At 39.0% G+C, this 18,488-nt stretch overlaps 1 protein-coding gene across 5 annotated transcripts in view; it reads right to left on the reverse strand.

Annotated features, from left to right (window-relative positions):
- Positions 1 to 15,144, reverse strand: part of NOL4 (nucleolar protein 4) — a gene marked incomplete at both ends in the record, with an annotated part of 375,288 nt that extends 360,144 nt beyond the window's left edge. For all 5 annotated transcript variants that reach the window (XM_079717454.1, XM_079717453.1, XM_079717451.1 and 2 more), the window contains one exon: positions 14,881 to 15,144. In XM_079717454.1, coding sequence (XP_079573580.1) covers positions 14,881 to 15,144 — 264 coding nt within the window. The remainder of the gene's footprint in view (positions 1 to 14,880) is intronic.
- Positions 15,145 to 18,488: the final 3,344 nt, after the last annotated feature.

Consider the following 18,488-nt stretch of genomic DNA (forward strand, 5'->3'; position numbering starts at 1 on the left):
CCTAAATGCCTATAAACAGACAAATGGATAAAGAAGATGTGGTACATATATACAATGGAATATTACTCAGCCATAAAAAGGGACGAAATTGGGTCATTGGTAGAGACATGTATGGACCTAGAGACTGTAGAGTGAAGCAAGTCAGAAAGAGAAAAACAAATATCGTATATTAACGCATATATGTGGAATCTAGAAAAATGGTACAGATGAACCAGTTTGCAAGGCAGAAATAGAGACACAGATGTAGAGAACAAACATATGGACACAAAGTGGGGAAAGCAGGGTGGGAGGTGGTGGTGGGATGAATTGGGAAATTGGGATTGACATATATACACTAACATGTATAAAATAGATAATAAGAACCTGCTGTATAAAAAAAAAATAAAATTCAAAAAATAAGACAACAAAATACCTAAGAAAGCCCCATATTTGCATATTCCCTATATTCAGAAGCAAAGTGAACCACATTACCAATCTACATGACAGGAGTAAATTGAATGGGGAAATGTACATCTCAGCAGATACCGTTACCATCATCAGATAAACAAGGCCCAGCTACCTCTCACTCTAAGGCTGTGAAACTACATGAACCATCCTCATTCCTCAGAACCCCAGGCAAAGGGGTACTTCAGACTTACAGAGATTATCAGGAATTAACTAAAATTAAGTTTCTGCTTTCATTGGGTTTCATTTGCTCTTCTTTATCTAGTTCCTTAGGTGGAAGCTTGGAGTATTATTTTGAGACTTTCATCTTTTGTAATATAAGCATTTACCAACATAAATTTTCCTCAAAGCCTTGCTTTTGGTTCATCTGGTAAATTTTGATATGCTACACTACCATTTTCATTCTGTTCAAAATATTGTCTAATTTCCTTTGGGATTTCCTCTTTTGCCTATAGATTACTTAAAAGTATGTTGTCTAATCTTTAAATACTTGGGGAATTACCAGATAATTTTCTCTTATTGATTTGTAATTTAAATCTTTGGGTTAGAGAATATCCTTTGTATATTATATATATTTATATGTATCACATCTACATAGATTTTAAAACCCCACAAGACAATGCTATAATTTTTGCTTTCAAGAGTCCTATATATTTTAAAGACTACAGAAGATGAAAAATAGCCTATTTATAATTTCTGTTGCTCTTCCTTTTAATCAAATAAAATAAAAATGGGCAAATTAATTAAATAAATTTTTCAAAAGATAGTTATGGTATAGATACTTGATTAGGTATTTGTAAAGCCATAAAAATAATTATCAAGACTATTGGGAAAATTTTAATAATAATTTTAAATGAAAAAAGCACAACTCAAAGTTATATTAAACTATTATTATAACCCTATAAAGTATGCTAAGTACCATATTTTAGAAAGCAATTTAATCAGAAGAGAGCAACCAGAACATCAAGGGAACTGGAAATAAGACAGAATGATTGCCTAGAAGGAAGATTTCCAAATGAGTCGGATAACGGACCCCGTTTTATTGCCTCCCTAGTACCCATTTTCCCCCTCCCATCTCAACAGCTCTCCAACGTTCTTTTGGAGATCTCCTCAGTGTATATAAGTTGATTAGATATAGAGGCTCTGAACTCCACCAAAACTGACAAGAGATTATAGTATAGAAATTAAATTACTTCACTTATACTGAGAAATACAACTTAAATATTCCCAACATCGGCAACAGTTTGACCAGTGCATTCTCTCTTTAGTCAAGTCATGTGGGAACCCAAATAATCAAAAGGTAGCTTGTTAAATATGGGTTTAAAGAGGCCATAATAATCTCACATGACTACGTTAGGTCATTTGGCTCATCTGGATGGAAACATTTTCTTCCATAATAGGGATATACCTTCAGGAAGCACTAAGTTCTTCGTCATCATGACAGTATATTATTTTATCAGCACTGCCAGTATGTGTATCTTTAACTCACATGTCCATGGCTGACCAAACACCACTTATTATAACTTTCTATATTGGTGCATAAAGCTCTTGTTATCCTTTGTGAAGCTGTCCACTTAACATAGAAAAATTTAAGTGAAGGACAGGAATAAAGACGCAGACATAGAGAATGGACTTAAGGACTTGGGGTGGGGAGGGGGAAGCTGGGGCAAAGTGATAGTAGCATCGACATATATATACTACCAAACTACCTAAAATAGATAGCTAGTGGGAAGCAGCAGCATAGCACAGGGAGATCACCTCGGTGCTTTGCGATGACCTAGAGAGGTGGGAGAGAGAGGGTGGGAGGGAGACGCAAGAGGGAGAAGATATGGGGATATATGTATGCATACGGCTGATTCACTTTGTTGTACAACAGAAACTAACACAGTATTGTGAAGCAACATTAAAAAATAAAATAAAATAAAATAGATAACTAAAAAAAAAAGTTAAAGTTGGAAGGCAGAGAAGATGATCTACACACACTTCAATATCAAATTTTCATTTAATACATGCTAATATATAATTATTTGTTAAACTTATGATAAGACAAAGATCTCTTCTTTAAGTATGGGTCTACGGATTGACATTCCAAGTATATAAGCCCCCCAATAATGCACTGTCTATGACTTCTAGTTTCAGTTACTTTAAAGTAGAATGAGAAGTTAGTTATTACTTGTAAAGTAATCTAGGCTGTGCAGAAACCTAAGTTTTCTTCTTTTTTTCTCTATTTTTCCTAATTGTTTTTTTAGCAATTAACATTTATTTTGAGACTTTCTAAAGCATTGAATTTAAGTTCATGCACTCAATTAATCAGTTTATGAAATATTTAAGTCACATTTATGATAATAATTGAAATTCACTAAAAATGATGTGGGAAAAACATAACCAGTAATACGCACACAACTCAATTTTATGTGCACAAGGTATAAGTAACTATAGGGTAGACTACTGTGAATGAATCTGTCCACACCCTAGGAAGAGAGAGTTTTGGTTAATTCACTAGTGAAGTTCTATTAAGAGATCTTTTATTATATTTTCAAGCAAAATGCCATCTAGCCTTGATTTGAAAATCACATCTAGTTAGGTCAATTGGTTAGAGCATGGTGTTATTATGACCAAGCTAGACATTAGATCCTCATATATGTCACTTAGCTTTGCCTCATGTTCCTAGATTAAACCCCTAAAGCCCTCTAGCCATCTGGCAACTGCAGTCATGTTCACCTGTAAGTATCCTCTCTGTACCCCCTCACACTGGCATCCAACCAAAAGAAAAATAATAATTTCAGAAATATTGGCCAACCTTATCTCAATGACTACTATCTTTATATATAATGATGAGACCCAAATATTCAAGTAATATTTTCTGAAAACATATTTTAACTTTTAAAAAGGAAGGAAAATAACTACTAACGACAAAAACACCCACTCTCTGCCTGTAAGACAAGTTATTCTTTCTTACTACCAAAATGAAGTTTCCAACTTCCTGAACTTATATTCTGAATCTGCTTTTCAACCTTTCAGTTTTCTAACAGCTCTGTAACTGTGAGAATAACTAGCACAGATAAATGCTTGATTAAAATTAGGAAGAGTGGAACATAAGAGACTATTGAATAAACCTCAGATAGAGAAAAAGGGAAAAAAATCAAAATAAAGATTTTCTCTTCTCAACATAAGAGAGGGGAAAATAATTTCCAGTCCCAGCTAATATCTTAACAGAAGAAGATATACCTATTAATATTATTTTCTATATTATATTCCCCAAATACTAGGCAGGTCTTCTTTATAAGGTATAATATTATAACAAAATAATAATTTAAAAATAAAATTATAGAATAGTTATTTCTAATAAATGATAATGGATGCTATATTTTGTTATTTTTCTCTATATATTCAAGAATACTTAAACATACATTAATATAATTATGTGAATAATAATGTCTTTTGATATGTGCACTCCTCTATCTCTATCCTCCCATGAAAAACCTAAAACTGTAAGCCACCTCATATTCTATTTAGGAGACAGAATGGAATATAATGGAATATATGATGGAAGATAATGAAATAAAATGTTTTTAAGTAAAAACATTGAGAAAAATCAAAACAATATACATGTGTATATTATACATATGCATATGTATTATTAGGAATATATATATTCCTAATGTGATCAATCATTAAATATTTCAAATGATCTGTTAGAAATTATATATTTCACTAAATTATGGACCATCTCATCAAAAACTATTAAAATGGCAACACATTAGGCATTAGGCAAGAATATCATTTAAATTATTCCCAGTTGTATCTTAAACCACAAATAATATTAGTCAAATATGCTTTTTTAAAAGTTGTTTTAACTGAGCAAATGCTTTTTGGAAAATTTAGACCAAAAAATTATGTATTAGTTTTCTTTTGCTATATAACTGCAAATTGGGTGGTTTAAAACTTCACAAACTTATTATCTCACAGTTTCTGTGTGTCCAAAATCCAGCACATTTTAACTGGGTCTTCTGCTCAGGTTCTCTTAAAGCTGAAATCAAGTGTCAGACAGCTGCATTCTTATTTGGAAGCCCAACTAGGGAAAGACCCTCTTCCAAGCTTCCTTTGATTGTCACCAGAATCCGTTCCTTGTGGTTGTAGGACTTAGGTCCCCATTGTTTTGCTAGCTGTTGGCAAAGCATGCTCTCAGCTCCTAGAGGTTGCTCTCAGCTCTTAACCACATGGCCCCCTCCATCTCAGCAATAGAGAACCTCCCTTACATTGAATCCATCTCAGACTTTGAAACTCTCTACTTCTTCTGCTATAAGCCAGGGGAAAAAAACTCTGCTTTTAAAAGGTTAATGTGACTATGTCAGACCCATCTGAAAGAGCCCCCTTTCTTCAAGCTAACTGTGCCATATAACATAACATAATCATGGGAATGATAGCTCATCATATCCACAAGTTCCACCCACACTCAAAGGAAAGGGAATTAAACAAGTGTGAGGGTTATTTGGGAATTATCTTAGAATCCTGCCTACCACAGTATACAAAAATTGAAGAATCATAGGGAAGACGCTTAGTGGCAGAGACTGGCATGTGGATTTAAAATCACAGATGTCTGAGCAAGAAACAACTTGGAGTAAGATTTAGAATACTGCCTTAAAGTATAAAACTCCATATTCTAAGCAATATTTGAAACAGTAACTTTACTTTGAAAAGGTCTGTGCTTAAATAAGTATTCTGTATAGATCTCCCCTGGGTTTTTAGAAGGATTTCCCTGGGAAATCTTTGTAGTTGTGTATGTAGTAACAACTAAGGGGTCAAAAATTACTTCTCCTCAACTCCAAAAACAAAAAAGAACAGTTTATTATAAGATGATTTGATCCATATTCCTTTTAAATGCCTTTAAATCTATTTTTTCTTATATTTCACAAATCCTATTTTTACTATTTTATTGGAATTAATAAATCTGAAATTTGTACAGCATGATTCAATTACACAACAATATCAAGCTATTGTATTATATTGAGTTACTGCTTGATAATTTGATTTCAATACCTGTATAACATTTATTTATAACTATAATATTTCAAACAATACATTGAACCAAAGAAACTATTTAAGTTTTATTCTTTATTCATCTGATTTATATTCTGCAGCATAAACCAAGGAGAGACCTCAAGTCCCTACCTATAAGACCTAAATCATAACATCCCTGCTCAAACACTTTTGGTAGCTGCCATTCCCTATAGAATGAAGGTCAAACTTTTTAACATGGCAGTAGAGGTTTTCAATGATTTTGCCCCAGCCTACTTTTCCAACTTCAACTTCCACTGTACCCTCACTTCAGCTATTCTTGATTGTGTACCATCTCCTCAATTTGCCTTTGATGAAATAAAACTCTCACCTCAACCAAACCAACAGCAAAATTGTATCTGTTTTATGGATGTCATGGATTTGAATGGCTAAGAAATTATTTTAATATTGTGTTGATTAAGTACAGAGGCACCCCATCCTGTAAGAGAGGAGGTGATATTTTAGCTGAAGTGTAAGGTCTTAACCAAAATGATTTACTGTGAGGCAACACTCTACTAGGGATTAAAGTAATTGTCTCCAAATTGGTATATGCACACCCCAGGGAACGCAAGAGATGACCTACTGAGATGAAGAAAAAATATTAAAATGTATGTTTATATCTATTTAATATCAGCCTTATATATTTATATTTTTGAACATGTGTTATCTGTTAAGTACTGATACAGAACTATATGTAATTTATAAAAATACACATACTGGGGGAATATTTAATTTTTTAAATCATTGGAATGCATTATTTTGAAAGTTTGGAGACCAAAGCAAGGACTTAGGAATCCCACTGAAATAGTTTCTTATCCCAGCTCTAACACTTAGAAGCTCTGTGACTTTAGAAAGTTATCTTAACTTAAACCACAATTTTCTCAAGTATGTAATGAAAAGTGTTCATACTGTAGGACTATTGTGAATATTAAAGGGGACATTTTTTAAAGGTATTAGCCCAATCTTTAACCAATATATATTAAGAACTTGATAAATGTAAAGCATTATTATAACATTATTATTAATCGTGTTACATTCAATACTTGCTATTGCCTAAAGAAAAAAACATGCTTGTTAAAGAGCCCTAGATGACAAGCAAAGTCACTAGTTTCTCAGCCTTAAAAAGAGCCCATCCTTGTGCCCTTTTGGTGGGACTATAAGATGGTATAACTGTTAAGGAAAACAGTATGGAAGTTCCTGAAAAAATTAAAAATAGAACTACTATGTGATCCAGCAATCACACTTGTGGGTATACATCCAAAAGAATTGAAAGCAGGGTCTTGAAGGGACACCCTTCATACACCCATTTTCATAGCAGCACTATTTTCAACAGCCAAAGGTGGAAGCAACCCAATGTCCATTGACAGATAAATAAACAAAATGTGGTAAATACATACAATAGCGTATTATTCAACCTTTAAAAGGAAGGAAATCCTGTCACACACTTTAACATGGATGAATATTGAGGACATTATGCTAAGTGAGATAATCAATCACAAAAAGACAAACATTGTGTAGTTCCACTTATATGAGGTATCAAAAGTAGTCAGATTCACAGAAACAGAAAGTAGAGTGGTGGTTACCAGGGGCTGGAGGGAAGGGGAAAAGGGAAAATGTTGTTTATTGGGTCTAGAGTTTCAGTTTTACAAGATGAAAAAGTTCTGGAGATCTGTTGCACAACAATGTACATATACTATTGCACCATACACTTATACATGTAAAAATGGAAAATATATATTATGTGTTTTTTACCACAATTTAAAAAAATAATTATAATTAAAAAAAAAAAGAGTTCCCAGTATGGCCATGAAACTAGTTGTGTGGTGGTAAATAAGAAGTTCCCATCTGTGGTATTGGGCTGGGAGGTGATTTTCATTTATTCCATTAATACTGAGCACCAGTGAGGCATTACACATTGTGCACTCCCTTCCTTCAAAACAGGTTTTAGAAAAATTACCAAATTATCAAGCAATAGACATACTGCATGGTATGGTGTGGTAAGAATATGGTCGGTCAATTCAAGAGATATTAAGTTGGTAGAATCAACAATACACTGTCAAGTACTGACTATAAGGAGGGAAGAAAAGGGAGAAATCAAGCATATCACACAGATTTTTGGCTTGGATAGGTAAGCAAATTGTGTTGCCACCCATGGAAAAAAAATTTTTTTAAGAATTTTTTTTTCAAAAGAGGTCAGCTTGGAGGACCTAGGATGGGGAAATGGAGAGAAGAAAAATTCATTTTTGAATTTGTTTAATTTTAGGTGCTTTGGAATATCTTGATGGAAACTTCTAGTAGAAAACCCAAAACACAGATCTGAACTCCAGAAGATGCGCAGTAAGTCCCCAGAACAGAGACACAACTGAAGCCATGGACATGAGTATCATTACTCAGGAGAAAGAAAGAGTGAGAAAAGGAATTCAAGACATATCTTAGTGAAATTATTTAATCTCAAGGATACCTATGTAAACAATCCATGAAATCTGGAAAACAGGTTTGCCTTAGATTTTAACAGAGCTAACACAATATCTATAATGCCTGGTGGAAAGAGTGAAATGAAGAAATGACACCTAGCTAAGTTGCTCTTTAGGTACAAAGACAAAGGACAAATATTTTCAATTGCATATAAACCTTAAAGAATAGAACACAGGAACCCTTCTTTAGGAAAAAAAAAAAAAGATGATCAGGAATCACAGTTAATCAACTGATGAATCAAAGAATTTAGAAGTAAAGAAAACCAGATAAAAGAATGGATGATAAGCATTTGAGTACAGCAAAGGAAAATATCAATAATTGTAAGAAGCAAATTATGTACTATAACATAAATATAAAAAACCTTGAGAGTAAAAGCTATTAGATAATATAACTGATATAATACAATCAGATATATAACAATTATAATATAATCAATGTAATTGATTATAAACAGGGAGGTAAGTAATAAGGAGGTGAGAAGTGAAAATATATTTGTCTCTTACCTACCATTGGAGAAAGTGAATTATATGGTATAAAATTGAAGTCTGTAGTTGAAAAAATAAATGTAATTCACTCTCAATGTTTTTCTTAATCTTTTCTATTAATTTTAGGAATAAATACCTCTGTGAAGAAGCCTTTATTAGCAATTTTTTGAATTTCGTGTAATTCTTTTTCTTTTGTTGTATTTTGGTAATATTATATTTTATTCTTCTTACTTAAATCAGCATATAATTATCATACTAGTTTCAGAAAATTACTTTTGCTAGTCCATATACAGTATCACTATCAATCATTATGTCTCATCTTCTTTTGGCATACATGTTTAGAGGGACATCTATAATCATGTTCAAAATTAGCTAACGGTGGTTATATATGGGCAGGAGATTAGCATGAATTTTTAGCATTTTTTTCCTTTTCCCTTAGATTTTTGAAATAATGAGAATGTATCACTTTTAAGAAGACAAAGTCATTTCTGTTTTCTAAAAATGGAGTAGGCAGAATAAATATGTGAAAAATACATTAATACATACATATATATGTATCTTGTATTTTAACTCTGTTACAGTGTGATTTTTACTTCAGAACACAAATTATAATTACATCATGGTGTTCTTGCTTTGTTAATACTTAGAACAGCTTCTGTCTTTTTAGTATTTACTATGTGCCAGGCATATGCTATATATGCTATATGTTTAGGAAGTATGAATTATGATTATTAATTCTTATCCCAAACTAATTAGGCAAGTAATATTATGTACATTTACAAAGAAGAAACTGTGTCTTTAGTTAAGAAACTTCCCCTAATTAACAGGTTCAGTAAATGTCAAATCCAGGATTTAAATCTTGCTCTAAAATCTATACCCTGCCCACTATACCATGTTTCATGCCATCCATGAAGTTTATCTTGTTATTCCAGGACTATGAAAATAAACGTAACCTAAAACACATTAGATTCACTTTAATTTTCCCAGTTAGATATAAAAAGTCTTGGCAAATACAACAGTTATTAGTGAAAGGTCTTTATGATCTTGACATGGAGATGGAAACTTTGGAAGTTCTGTTGCCACATCCCTGGATTTCCCTCCTCATCTTTCCTTTATCCTACGCAGAAAGTCTAGAGTTAAAATCTTGACAAGCAGAATCTCCGCTGGCTCAGGAGGTTTCTAGAGGGAATATATATGAGTGCTGAGTCTTGCCCCTCACCTCCACTATAGTTACTAGCAAGACAAGGAAGAACCAATGGAAAAGTCAAGGACTGGTATCTTCGGAAGTAAGTGTGGGATAGTCCTCATATACTAAGAGGGTCTGATTTCCTCCTAAAATTCAGGGGGGGCTTCCCTGGTGGCGCAGTGGTTGAGAGTCCTCCTGCTGGTGCAGGGGACACAAGTTCGTGCCCCGGTCCTGGAGGATACCACATGCCGCGGAGGGGCTGGGCCCGTGGGCCGTGGCCACTGAGCCTGCGCGTCTGCAGCCTGCGCTCCGCGATGGGAGAGGCCACAGCAGTGAGAGGCCCGCGTACCGCAAAAAAAAAAAAAAAAAAAAAAAATTCAGGGGGGTTATCTCTACAAGCCCTTTGCCCCTTAATCCTCATGGCCAACTGGCCTCTAGTAAAGTTACCCACATTCCCTGAGAGCCTTAAGGAGGCGCTGTGCTAGGGACTTGCCATGGATTACTTATCCCTCCCAACAACTCACAAGGAACCACTAAAGTCAGCTTATAAACCACAATGCTGAGAATCATACTTGGGATCTCTTTAACCCTCCCCCCACCAGAGACCTATGGTAGAGAGTGTCCCAAAATACTTAAATGAAGAAAAAAATGCATTGGTCATCAATAGTAATTCCCACTAGTATGGAAGTATTAAGAGATAAGCAAAAAATTGCTCATATCTCAGTGACTACTATTGTGATTTGTCTCTGTGTCAGAGTTACAAAGTATCATCATGTATAGCTGGCATGTCCCTCAGCTCTGTTTTCTAGAATTTCTTTCGCAAATTCCAGATCAAGGCCCAATACATATGATGTGTGCCTCAGGCATGGGGTTAGGCCAAGTGGAAATGTATACAGACTCCTTATGTACTATTTCCTTCACTCTGACATGGTATAAAAAATAACCAAAAACCATAGTCAGAGAACTAAAAAAACAGTAACTGGGTATGAACCAGTCCATGAATATTCATTCTAATCACGGTACAATAATCAATTAGTACTATACACAGCAAGAAAATATGAAATCTGAGGCTACAGATTGCAGAACTGAATAAATCATCATTTTTAAATGACATAACTAGAGATAATGCATTTTCTTTTCTGGATGAAAGATTCATTTATGTTTCCTAGTGGAATACACATGAATGGTAAAAAATACATTACCAGGGGAAAAAATACACATGAATGGTAAAAACAAAATTAAGCCAAAGTGTCTGTTCCTACAAATACAGGTCAAGAAAAGCACTGCTCACATTATTTGATTTTACAGTTTGGATATTCATTACCTCGTTTGCTTAAGACTGAAAAAAAAAATAGAAATGTGAGTTTACTGAATTTCCTAATGTTTTATACAATGCAGTCGACTTTTTAAAAAATACACGTTAGGGGCTTCCCTGGTGGTGCAGTGGTTGGGAGTCCGCCTGCCGATGCAGGGGACACGGGTTCATGCCCCGGTCCGGGAAGATCCCACATGCCGCGGAGCGGCTGGGCCCGTGAGCCATGGCCACTGAGCCTGCGCATCCGGAGCCTGTGCTCCACAATGGGAGAGGCCACAGCAGTGAGAAGCCCGCGTACCGAAAAAAAAAAAAAAAAAAATACACGTTAACACATTAATAATATTACTAACGAAAAGTTGTAATGAAATTTCTGGTTCTTTTCTAAGTTTACCTTTCCTAATATCAAGTGGTAGAATGTGCTCTGGTGCTTTACATTTTAAATGTGATGTTTCAACTAATGTTGCCAGAAAACAAAATGTCAATGAGTATGCAAAGCTTCTAAAAACAAACTAAACTAGAATTATCAAAGACATAAAATAGAGTAACCATAGTAATGCTAATTTTAAACAGTCACTGATTAAACATTTTTTTCCTAATCAATGTCAGGCATTTGCTATATCTTTTTCAGAACTGTTTTTAAGTTATTCATAATTTCATACTTCTAAATTTCTCACACCTTTAATGAAGGAACATAAAAATAATAGTGGCAGCGTGGAAAAGAACTTAGATGCAATGTTCAACAAACCTTACATATATGTGTGTGTACGTGTGCACGTGCACACACACATTCCCACTCCAGACCTAAAATGGCTGAGTTGCAGGATGTTGTTGCTTGGTGACCAAACAGTATCTCCTCAGCCACACAGTAATCTAAACAGTGACAGATATGTCTCCTCAGTGTTAGGCATGGCCAGGACAAATATTAAAGGGCACGTTTATCTTCTCCAATATTCCACATTTTTAAGTCAGTTGTCGCTTGCTTGATTTTATCATCAGTTATATTTAGGCTTCAGGGGGGAAGGTATTTGCAAAGCTACATATGTTATTTTGGAAAAACAAGAGGTAGAACCAAGCTTCTTTCAGACTGAAAGATAGTCCTGTTTCAGTTAAGTCTGTGTGGTGTGTCTGCACTCTTCTAGTCCGACCTCCCAGTTGCTATCAGTCTCCCTTTCTTTCATTAAACACAAGGAGTTAATTAGCCCCAGCCTGTCCTCTCCCCGTCTCTCTTTCCCTTTTTGCAGTAGTAATGATGTCTAATTACCGGCAACAGTGGGTTACTGAAACACCAGGCGCAAATCTCTCTCAATGACAGCAAAGCCAGCCGTGAACCTTCAAGCCTCAAAAAGCTAGCATGATTCTTAGTCTACTTGAAAATACCATTCAAATACAGTACTTTCTTTCAACCGATATATGCCTTTGAATGAAAAGAGAAAGATATTCTTTGTCTTTCTGGTGACTGCACTCCTGTTATCATAAAGAAAAACCAACATATTTTTAAGGAAGAAATATTTTGAGATATGGGGAAACACATGATAAAAGGGGATCTTTATTTTTTAACTCATTGAAATGATGATTGGCTGCCTCTCAGAGAAGGAGGAGCCTATAATTCTATGTCAGGAGCAGCATAAAAATTTCATAAACAGCAATAGGAGAGTTCATGAATTAAAAACATCTGCAACATTTCCAAACGGGTCTGAATGAAGATCAGAGCTCTTAAATACTACACGGGAAACCACTATCAAGAACATCACCTGAAGGATTACATTTTCTCCCCTAGCTATATGGAATCCTTACTGAAAAGAGACACACTTGTTACTTTATAATTAACCCTGGAGTTGTTACTCTATATTAGATGTCTTAGCAGCAATTCTTTAACAACTCTGCATTAATTTTTCAATGAAAATATGGTATCTGAGCATGTGAATGCTGGTTTGAATTACTGGCATCCATGTTTATCTTAGCGCCTCTACAACCATTACAGAATTTACGTTAGAATTTTGAATTAATGTTTTAAAAAGGCACACCTGTTTATACATACAGTGGATGTAACCAAATCCATGCAAGTATAAACTCACTGGAGCAATACACAAGTGAAGCTATCTGACACGTAAACAGAGGTGCCGAAGTGTAACATAAAAAAAAAAAGAAAAAGAAAAACAAACTCCCAAGCTAGCAATTTAAAAAGACATAGAATTATTAAATCATATTCAGGTAAATATATCTTAAATGATTATTTTATTCATCAATTAGCCCCATATTGCCCAAAGGAAAATATATTCATATGCTGTGAATTCTAATTTACTTTGTCTAACAGTAAGTTATTTTTTTAAATCAGGTTCTTCATGTTACTCCCAATACAAATGAATGAAAGCACTTCATTCTCTGTGACAGACTTCTGGCTCATCCAGATGTAAATAAACCTCAGTTCATCCATGCTCATTACTTAGTAAAGCAATCTCACCATTGTCTTTAGCAATGCCACATGTTAAAAGAGAAGGCTGCATTTATAGATCGACCTTCTAGAAACCTTCCAACAATGGTACATTTTTTTAAAAAATCAGAACTTTTATGTGTGTTTCCATTTCACCTTTATTTCCATGTCCCATTTTCCATATAAATTTCAAGAGAAATATACTCCCTTCAAACAACTACCCCTAATTAATCTCAAGAAACCATAAACTGCTTTCCAAACATAAAAGAGTCCTCCAAATAATCCTTTGAAAAACCTTTCATGCACATATTTCCAATTGAATATACCTCCATTTGATAGAGAAGAATAGCTTTCAAGGCATCTCGTTTCTAGCGTCCTCCAGGAATACTGCACGAGAAACAGTGGCCAGTAAGGAAGGGAGGAAAAGGAGCAAATGCTCAAGAAACCCGAAAGCGAGGCAAAAATGTACAGGATGCCAGATACCCTCCCCCACCCCTACTCCAGACGAGTACCCACCTAGCATGATGAAGAAAGAGGTCTTACGGATCTGATCTGCAATCCTACTTGTAGCCCACAGTTCCCATCTCCTTAAAAAGGAAATTGACGCTGCCGCCGCTCCCCAACCTCACAGGCTTCTGCCTAGTAGGCTGAGGTATACTGAGCTCTCAAAGCCAGCGCCTGGGCTTAGAGCTTTGTGGCCATGAGACTAGAGCCATCCCAGAATAAGGAACAAATACGTACACCACTTGATTGCGCCCAAACCCATCTCGCTTTGTTGTTCATCGTGTAGCTGCGGCTTTATTTGTGAAAGGGGGAAGTGAGGAAGGGAATGGGGGAAATAGGAGGAGGAATCTCCAGGACCTAATCTACAATCTAAATAGTCGCGGTAAGATCTCCGGGAGTGATCAAGGCGATCGGACAGCCCGGTGTCTCCCAACAGCGGCGGTCTAACAATAAAACCTGATAGTGTCCGGGGGAAAACCCCACATCCACGACCAGCGCCACGTTTGGGCTTTGTGCCAATAAGGAGACACTGTAGACTATCGATCAGAATCGTCTATTATCAGAGCGTGCGTCTGGGGTTCCAGCGTGGCCTTTATGAGCGGTGGCGAAGGCGGGACACGCGCCAGGCGCCCAGCGAAGGACGTGGGACAATGGCCCAGCCCGAGGACGCGGGACGCCGCCCGACCAGGGGATGGAATCTCCAGCAGCGGGTCCGGGAGCCCGGAGGCCAGGAGGGCTGCGCGTTCTGAAGGTGCGCTGCCGCTTTAAAATAAAGGACCACAAAGACTCCACGTTGGGGGAAACGCGCCTGGCTCACGCGACTGGGGACGACTTGGGGAGGGGGTTGAGAAGGGTGGGGGCAAACGAGCCAACGTTGGCTCACGGCTCCCCCTTTCTCGCCCCCCCCTCGCCGCCGCCACCACCCCCCACCCGCGCCGGGCTGCTCGGGCAGACGAATAACAGAGGAAGGCGAGTCACTCACCGTGGTCTTGACCGGCACGTAGAGCACTTGCTTTGCGCCGCCGCCGCCCCCGCGGACCTCGTCCGGCTGGCCCAGCTGGAAACCCTTCGATTTGACCCAGAATTTAAATTTGGCGTTGTCCGTGGAGCTCGACTCGCAGCCGTTGAGGAGCTGGACGATCCGCTCGTATTTTTTACGGGTCACCGTCTTGGTCTTGCCTGAGTCCCCGTAAGTCCTGAGGCACCAGTCCTGGAACTGGCGGTACATGTCGCGCTCACTCTCCATGTTCCCTGCTCCCGGCCGCCGGCCGGATGCTCCCAGCGCACTTCGCACCTGTTCACCCCGGGCTCATGAAAAATGCAGCTCCCGCCACGATGTAGGGACGCGAGGTCCCGGCCGCCGCCAGAGCCTGCCTCGGGTGGGGTGGGGGGAGGAATGGGGAGAGGGGAGGAGGGTCGGTTGGGCACCAGCGATCAATGCCCTGTGCTACCAAGTCTCTGGTTCGTTCGTAATTGCGACGGATGTCTTGGACGCTTTTCTCGTCCTCTTAGTGATGGGTCTCTTTAATACTGTGGGAGTAGGACCATCCTAACAGCATCTGGCCCGGAGGAGCTGGGTTTTGAATAATTAAAATCCCATTCCTTGGTTTATTAAAAACCCACTATTGACTTGGGGTGGTCCCTCGACGCCTCGCCCGGGGCTGTGTCCGGGGCAGGCAGGTGGAGCGCAGCGCCGCCTCCCCGCGCGCGCCCCAGAAGCTTCCCCAGCCTCCGGCCCCACGGCCCAGGAGCGAGGGCTGCGCCTCTCTCAAAAGCAGCTGCCCGGCCGAGCGCCTGAGAGCGCTCCAGGGTCCTGTTCCGCTTCGGCCTTCCCTGCGTGGGGCGTTCAGGGACTAGAAAGAGAGAAAGTTCTTACCTGTCATGTTGCTAAACCTATCAAATCCTGCCACACAGGAAATTTTTAAGGTATTTTTAAAGCGGCATAAAATGTCATTTCTTCAGGTGCATTTAGGCTAAATTCCAATCCCGGAGGTACGTTCCAGGAGATAAGTCCCAAAATTAGCAAAGCATTCACGAAGATTTGGCCATAGTTCTATAGGATAGCCTGTAGTACCCCAAACAGATATCCGTTCCAGGGGGATGTGGCTAAACGAAGGCAGGCCGCTGGCGGCGGGTCTCCCGGATAATGATGGGGTCCCCAGACAGGACTCCTCTGGTCTCTGGCGAACTGGGTACAAGGCATAGAAGTAAGTTTATGATACAGATGCTTAAAACCCTTTGCATGAAATTAGAATATAGCGAGGTATCATTTTCCCATTGCTTGGTTACAGTTTGCAGTTCACACGGGAGGTTTCGGATGTCTATTTTCCCCCTGCCACGTCATGGACACCCCCTCCACAGCTCAGAGTAGCCAAATATGAGTTCCTCCGGACGATTTCTCAAGCAAATGAAATCAGCTGTTCCTCCATTCAGGATTTCCATCCGTTTGTTACAGAGCTTGGAATAGGAGAGTTCCCATCCTCCTCGCGCTGCGATTGCGGCCGCTCCTCTTTATTCTACTCTCTGCGGAGGCCCGCGCCCGTCCCGGGAGGCGGCTCTGCCAGCAAGGCGGCCCGACCAGTGCTCAGCGCCGGGTCCGCGTCCTAGCCCACCTTCGCCCCTCGTCGTGGTCTCCAAGACGAAAGCCCCGACTGGGAACGCGGAGTGTTTGTACCCAGTGCGCCGCAGCTGGTCCCGGCACTTGCAAAATGGTCAGTGGCTCCTGCTCGGCCAGGCTTAGTGTGTGCGTGTGTGTGAGCCAGGGAGCGAGGGCGTGCGGTGTGCAGGGGGTGCGCCGTGTGTGAGCGCGTCTCCGGGAAGGTCTCGCGGCGGCTGGAGCCGGGACTGACAGCCCAGGCGGAGCGCGAGCAGCTCCACACACTAAACCTCTCGCCTCTCCCCTCACCCCCACCCCTCCCACTCCCCTCTCCTCCCGCCCCCCCTTCCCCGGGCCCTTCCAAGCTCTCTGATTGGCCAATGGGACAAAAGTTTCTGTGGAGACGGCTGGGCGCTGACGTCACGGACAGAATTGTCCCATTTAGGGATCCCGGGGGCAGTGCGCATGCTGCAGGCTGCAGGTTAGAGGCAGGAGGAGGTAGCAGCGGGCCCGGCGGCAGCCAGGTGGCGGAAAGGAGCACTCAGCATCCAGGTGGGGGGACGACTCCAGCAGGGTTTCCATGGAGATTCCTCTGGGTCTAGCCTAAAAACAGCAGATCAGCTGACACCATTAGCTCAGGACCTAATTACTGCTTATTGGAGCAACAAATGAGGGAGAGGGCCAGCTGCAAAGGAAGAGTTGTTATCCACCCCCCTCCCCATCTCCTCCTCTCTCCCCTCTCTGGGGGGCTCTAGAGTCCCGGGTGAATTCTCATTAACTTGCAAGATTGCTGCAACGACAGCTCCTCCTCTAGAGGCTACCTTGACTGCTTTTCTTCTTTTTATTCCCTTCTTTTGTATCAAAAAGAAAATGCTAAAATAAATCAGTTGTCCTGAGTCCTTGAATTTTTTTTGCCCAATAAATATTAGACCGGTAGAGCTCAAAGAATCCACCGGCCAATAGAAGTCACAAGTGGATCACATATAAGGGAAGGATCACTTTCAGTTTATTGAATTGGGTATTTACCTTTAGACTTTTCACATTAAAATTTTTTTTCAATATCTTAAATAAATATTTGGAACAAACAATTGGACAGAATAGTATTTTCCATCACCCTTCTAAATGTGGTATACCTCACAGGAACAACTCTCTTAAAAGTTTCCCTTGTGATATCAGAGACGGAGGATGATTCCAAGCCAAGAGATCTAGATTTTCTGGTATATTGGTCATAGGTTTCCTAGGAGATTCTGGAAGTATAGTTGGTCACAGGGTGGTCATTCATTCAAGATCAAGTTGGTTCTATAGAGTTTACTTTCTCTTACGGTTATAGCTGAATTCGCAATTCTAGAATTCGTTTTCGTAGCTCTTTCATTTGAAAAGTCACCCCACCTCCTCTAAGCCTCATTCAAATACCTTCAGAACCAGAAAGACTTCCTTCCTTGACTTATTCAAATTAAGGTAATCTGCCTCTCTAAACTCCTCTGGATAGAGTCTTTCAAATATTTTTTTAACCTTGTCTCATAGTAAGACACATATTTTACTTTGGCATAAAGTGCATACATACATCTGTCCTCCAAAAATTTTATGAAATAAGTGTTTTTTATTACATGCAATACACACTATTTGCCATTTTCTCCTATTTATTTTATTTGGTAAAGTATTGTCCTAACTCAATAAATTTATTTTATGATCCATCAAAGGATGACTGGCAACTATAGTTTGGAAAACATGGTTTTAGATCACAAGAACTGCACTGCTCCTCGTACTATATTTATATTTTCATGTAAGCATGTTTAAATATTCAAATAGAATCTTGCTTGGAAGACTCTTGAGAGTTTGCATTTTCTTGTTTTCCAAGTAACTCCAGCACAATGAACAATGCACACAGTAAGTACTTAATAAATATATACTAAGTTAGTTAATTACTAAAGGAAGGAAAAACGAGGAAGGGAAGGAAGGAAGAAGCAGGCAGGCATAATTCTTGGCCATTCCTG

This window comes from Hyperoodon ampullatus, assembly GCF_949752795.1.
Source record: "Hyperoodon ampullatus genome assembly, chromosome: 13".
NCBI lineage: Eukaryota > Metazoa > Chordata > Mammalia > Artiodactyla > Ziphiidae > Hyperoodon > Hyperoodon ampullatus.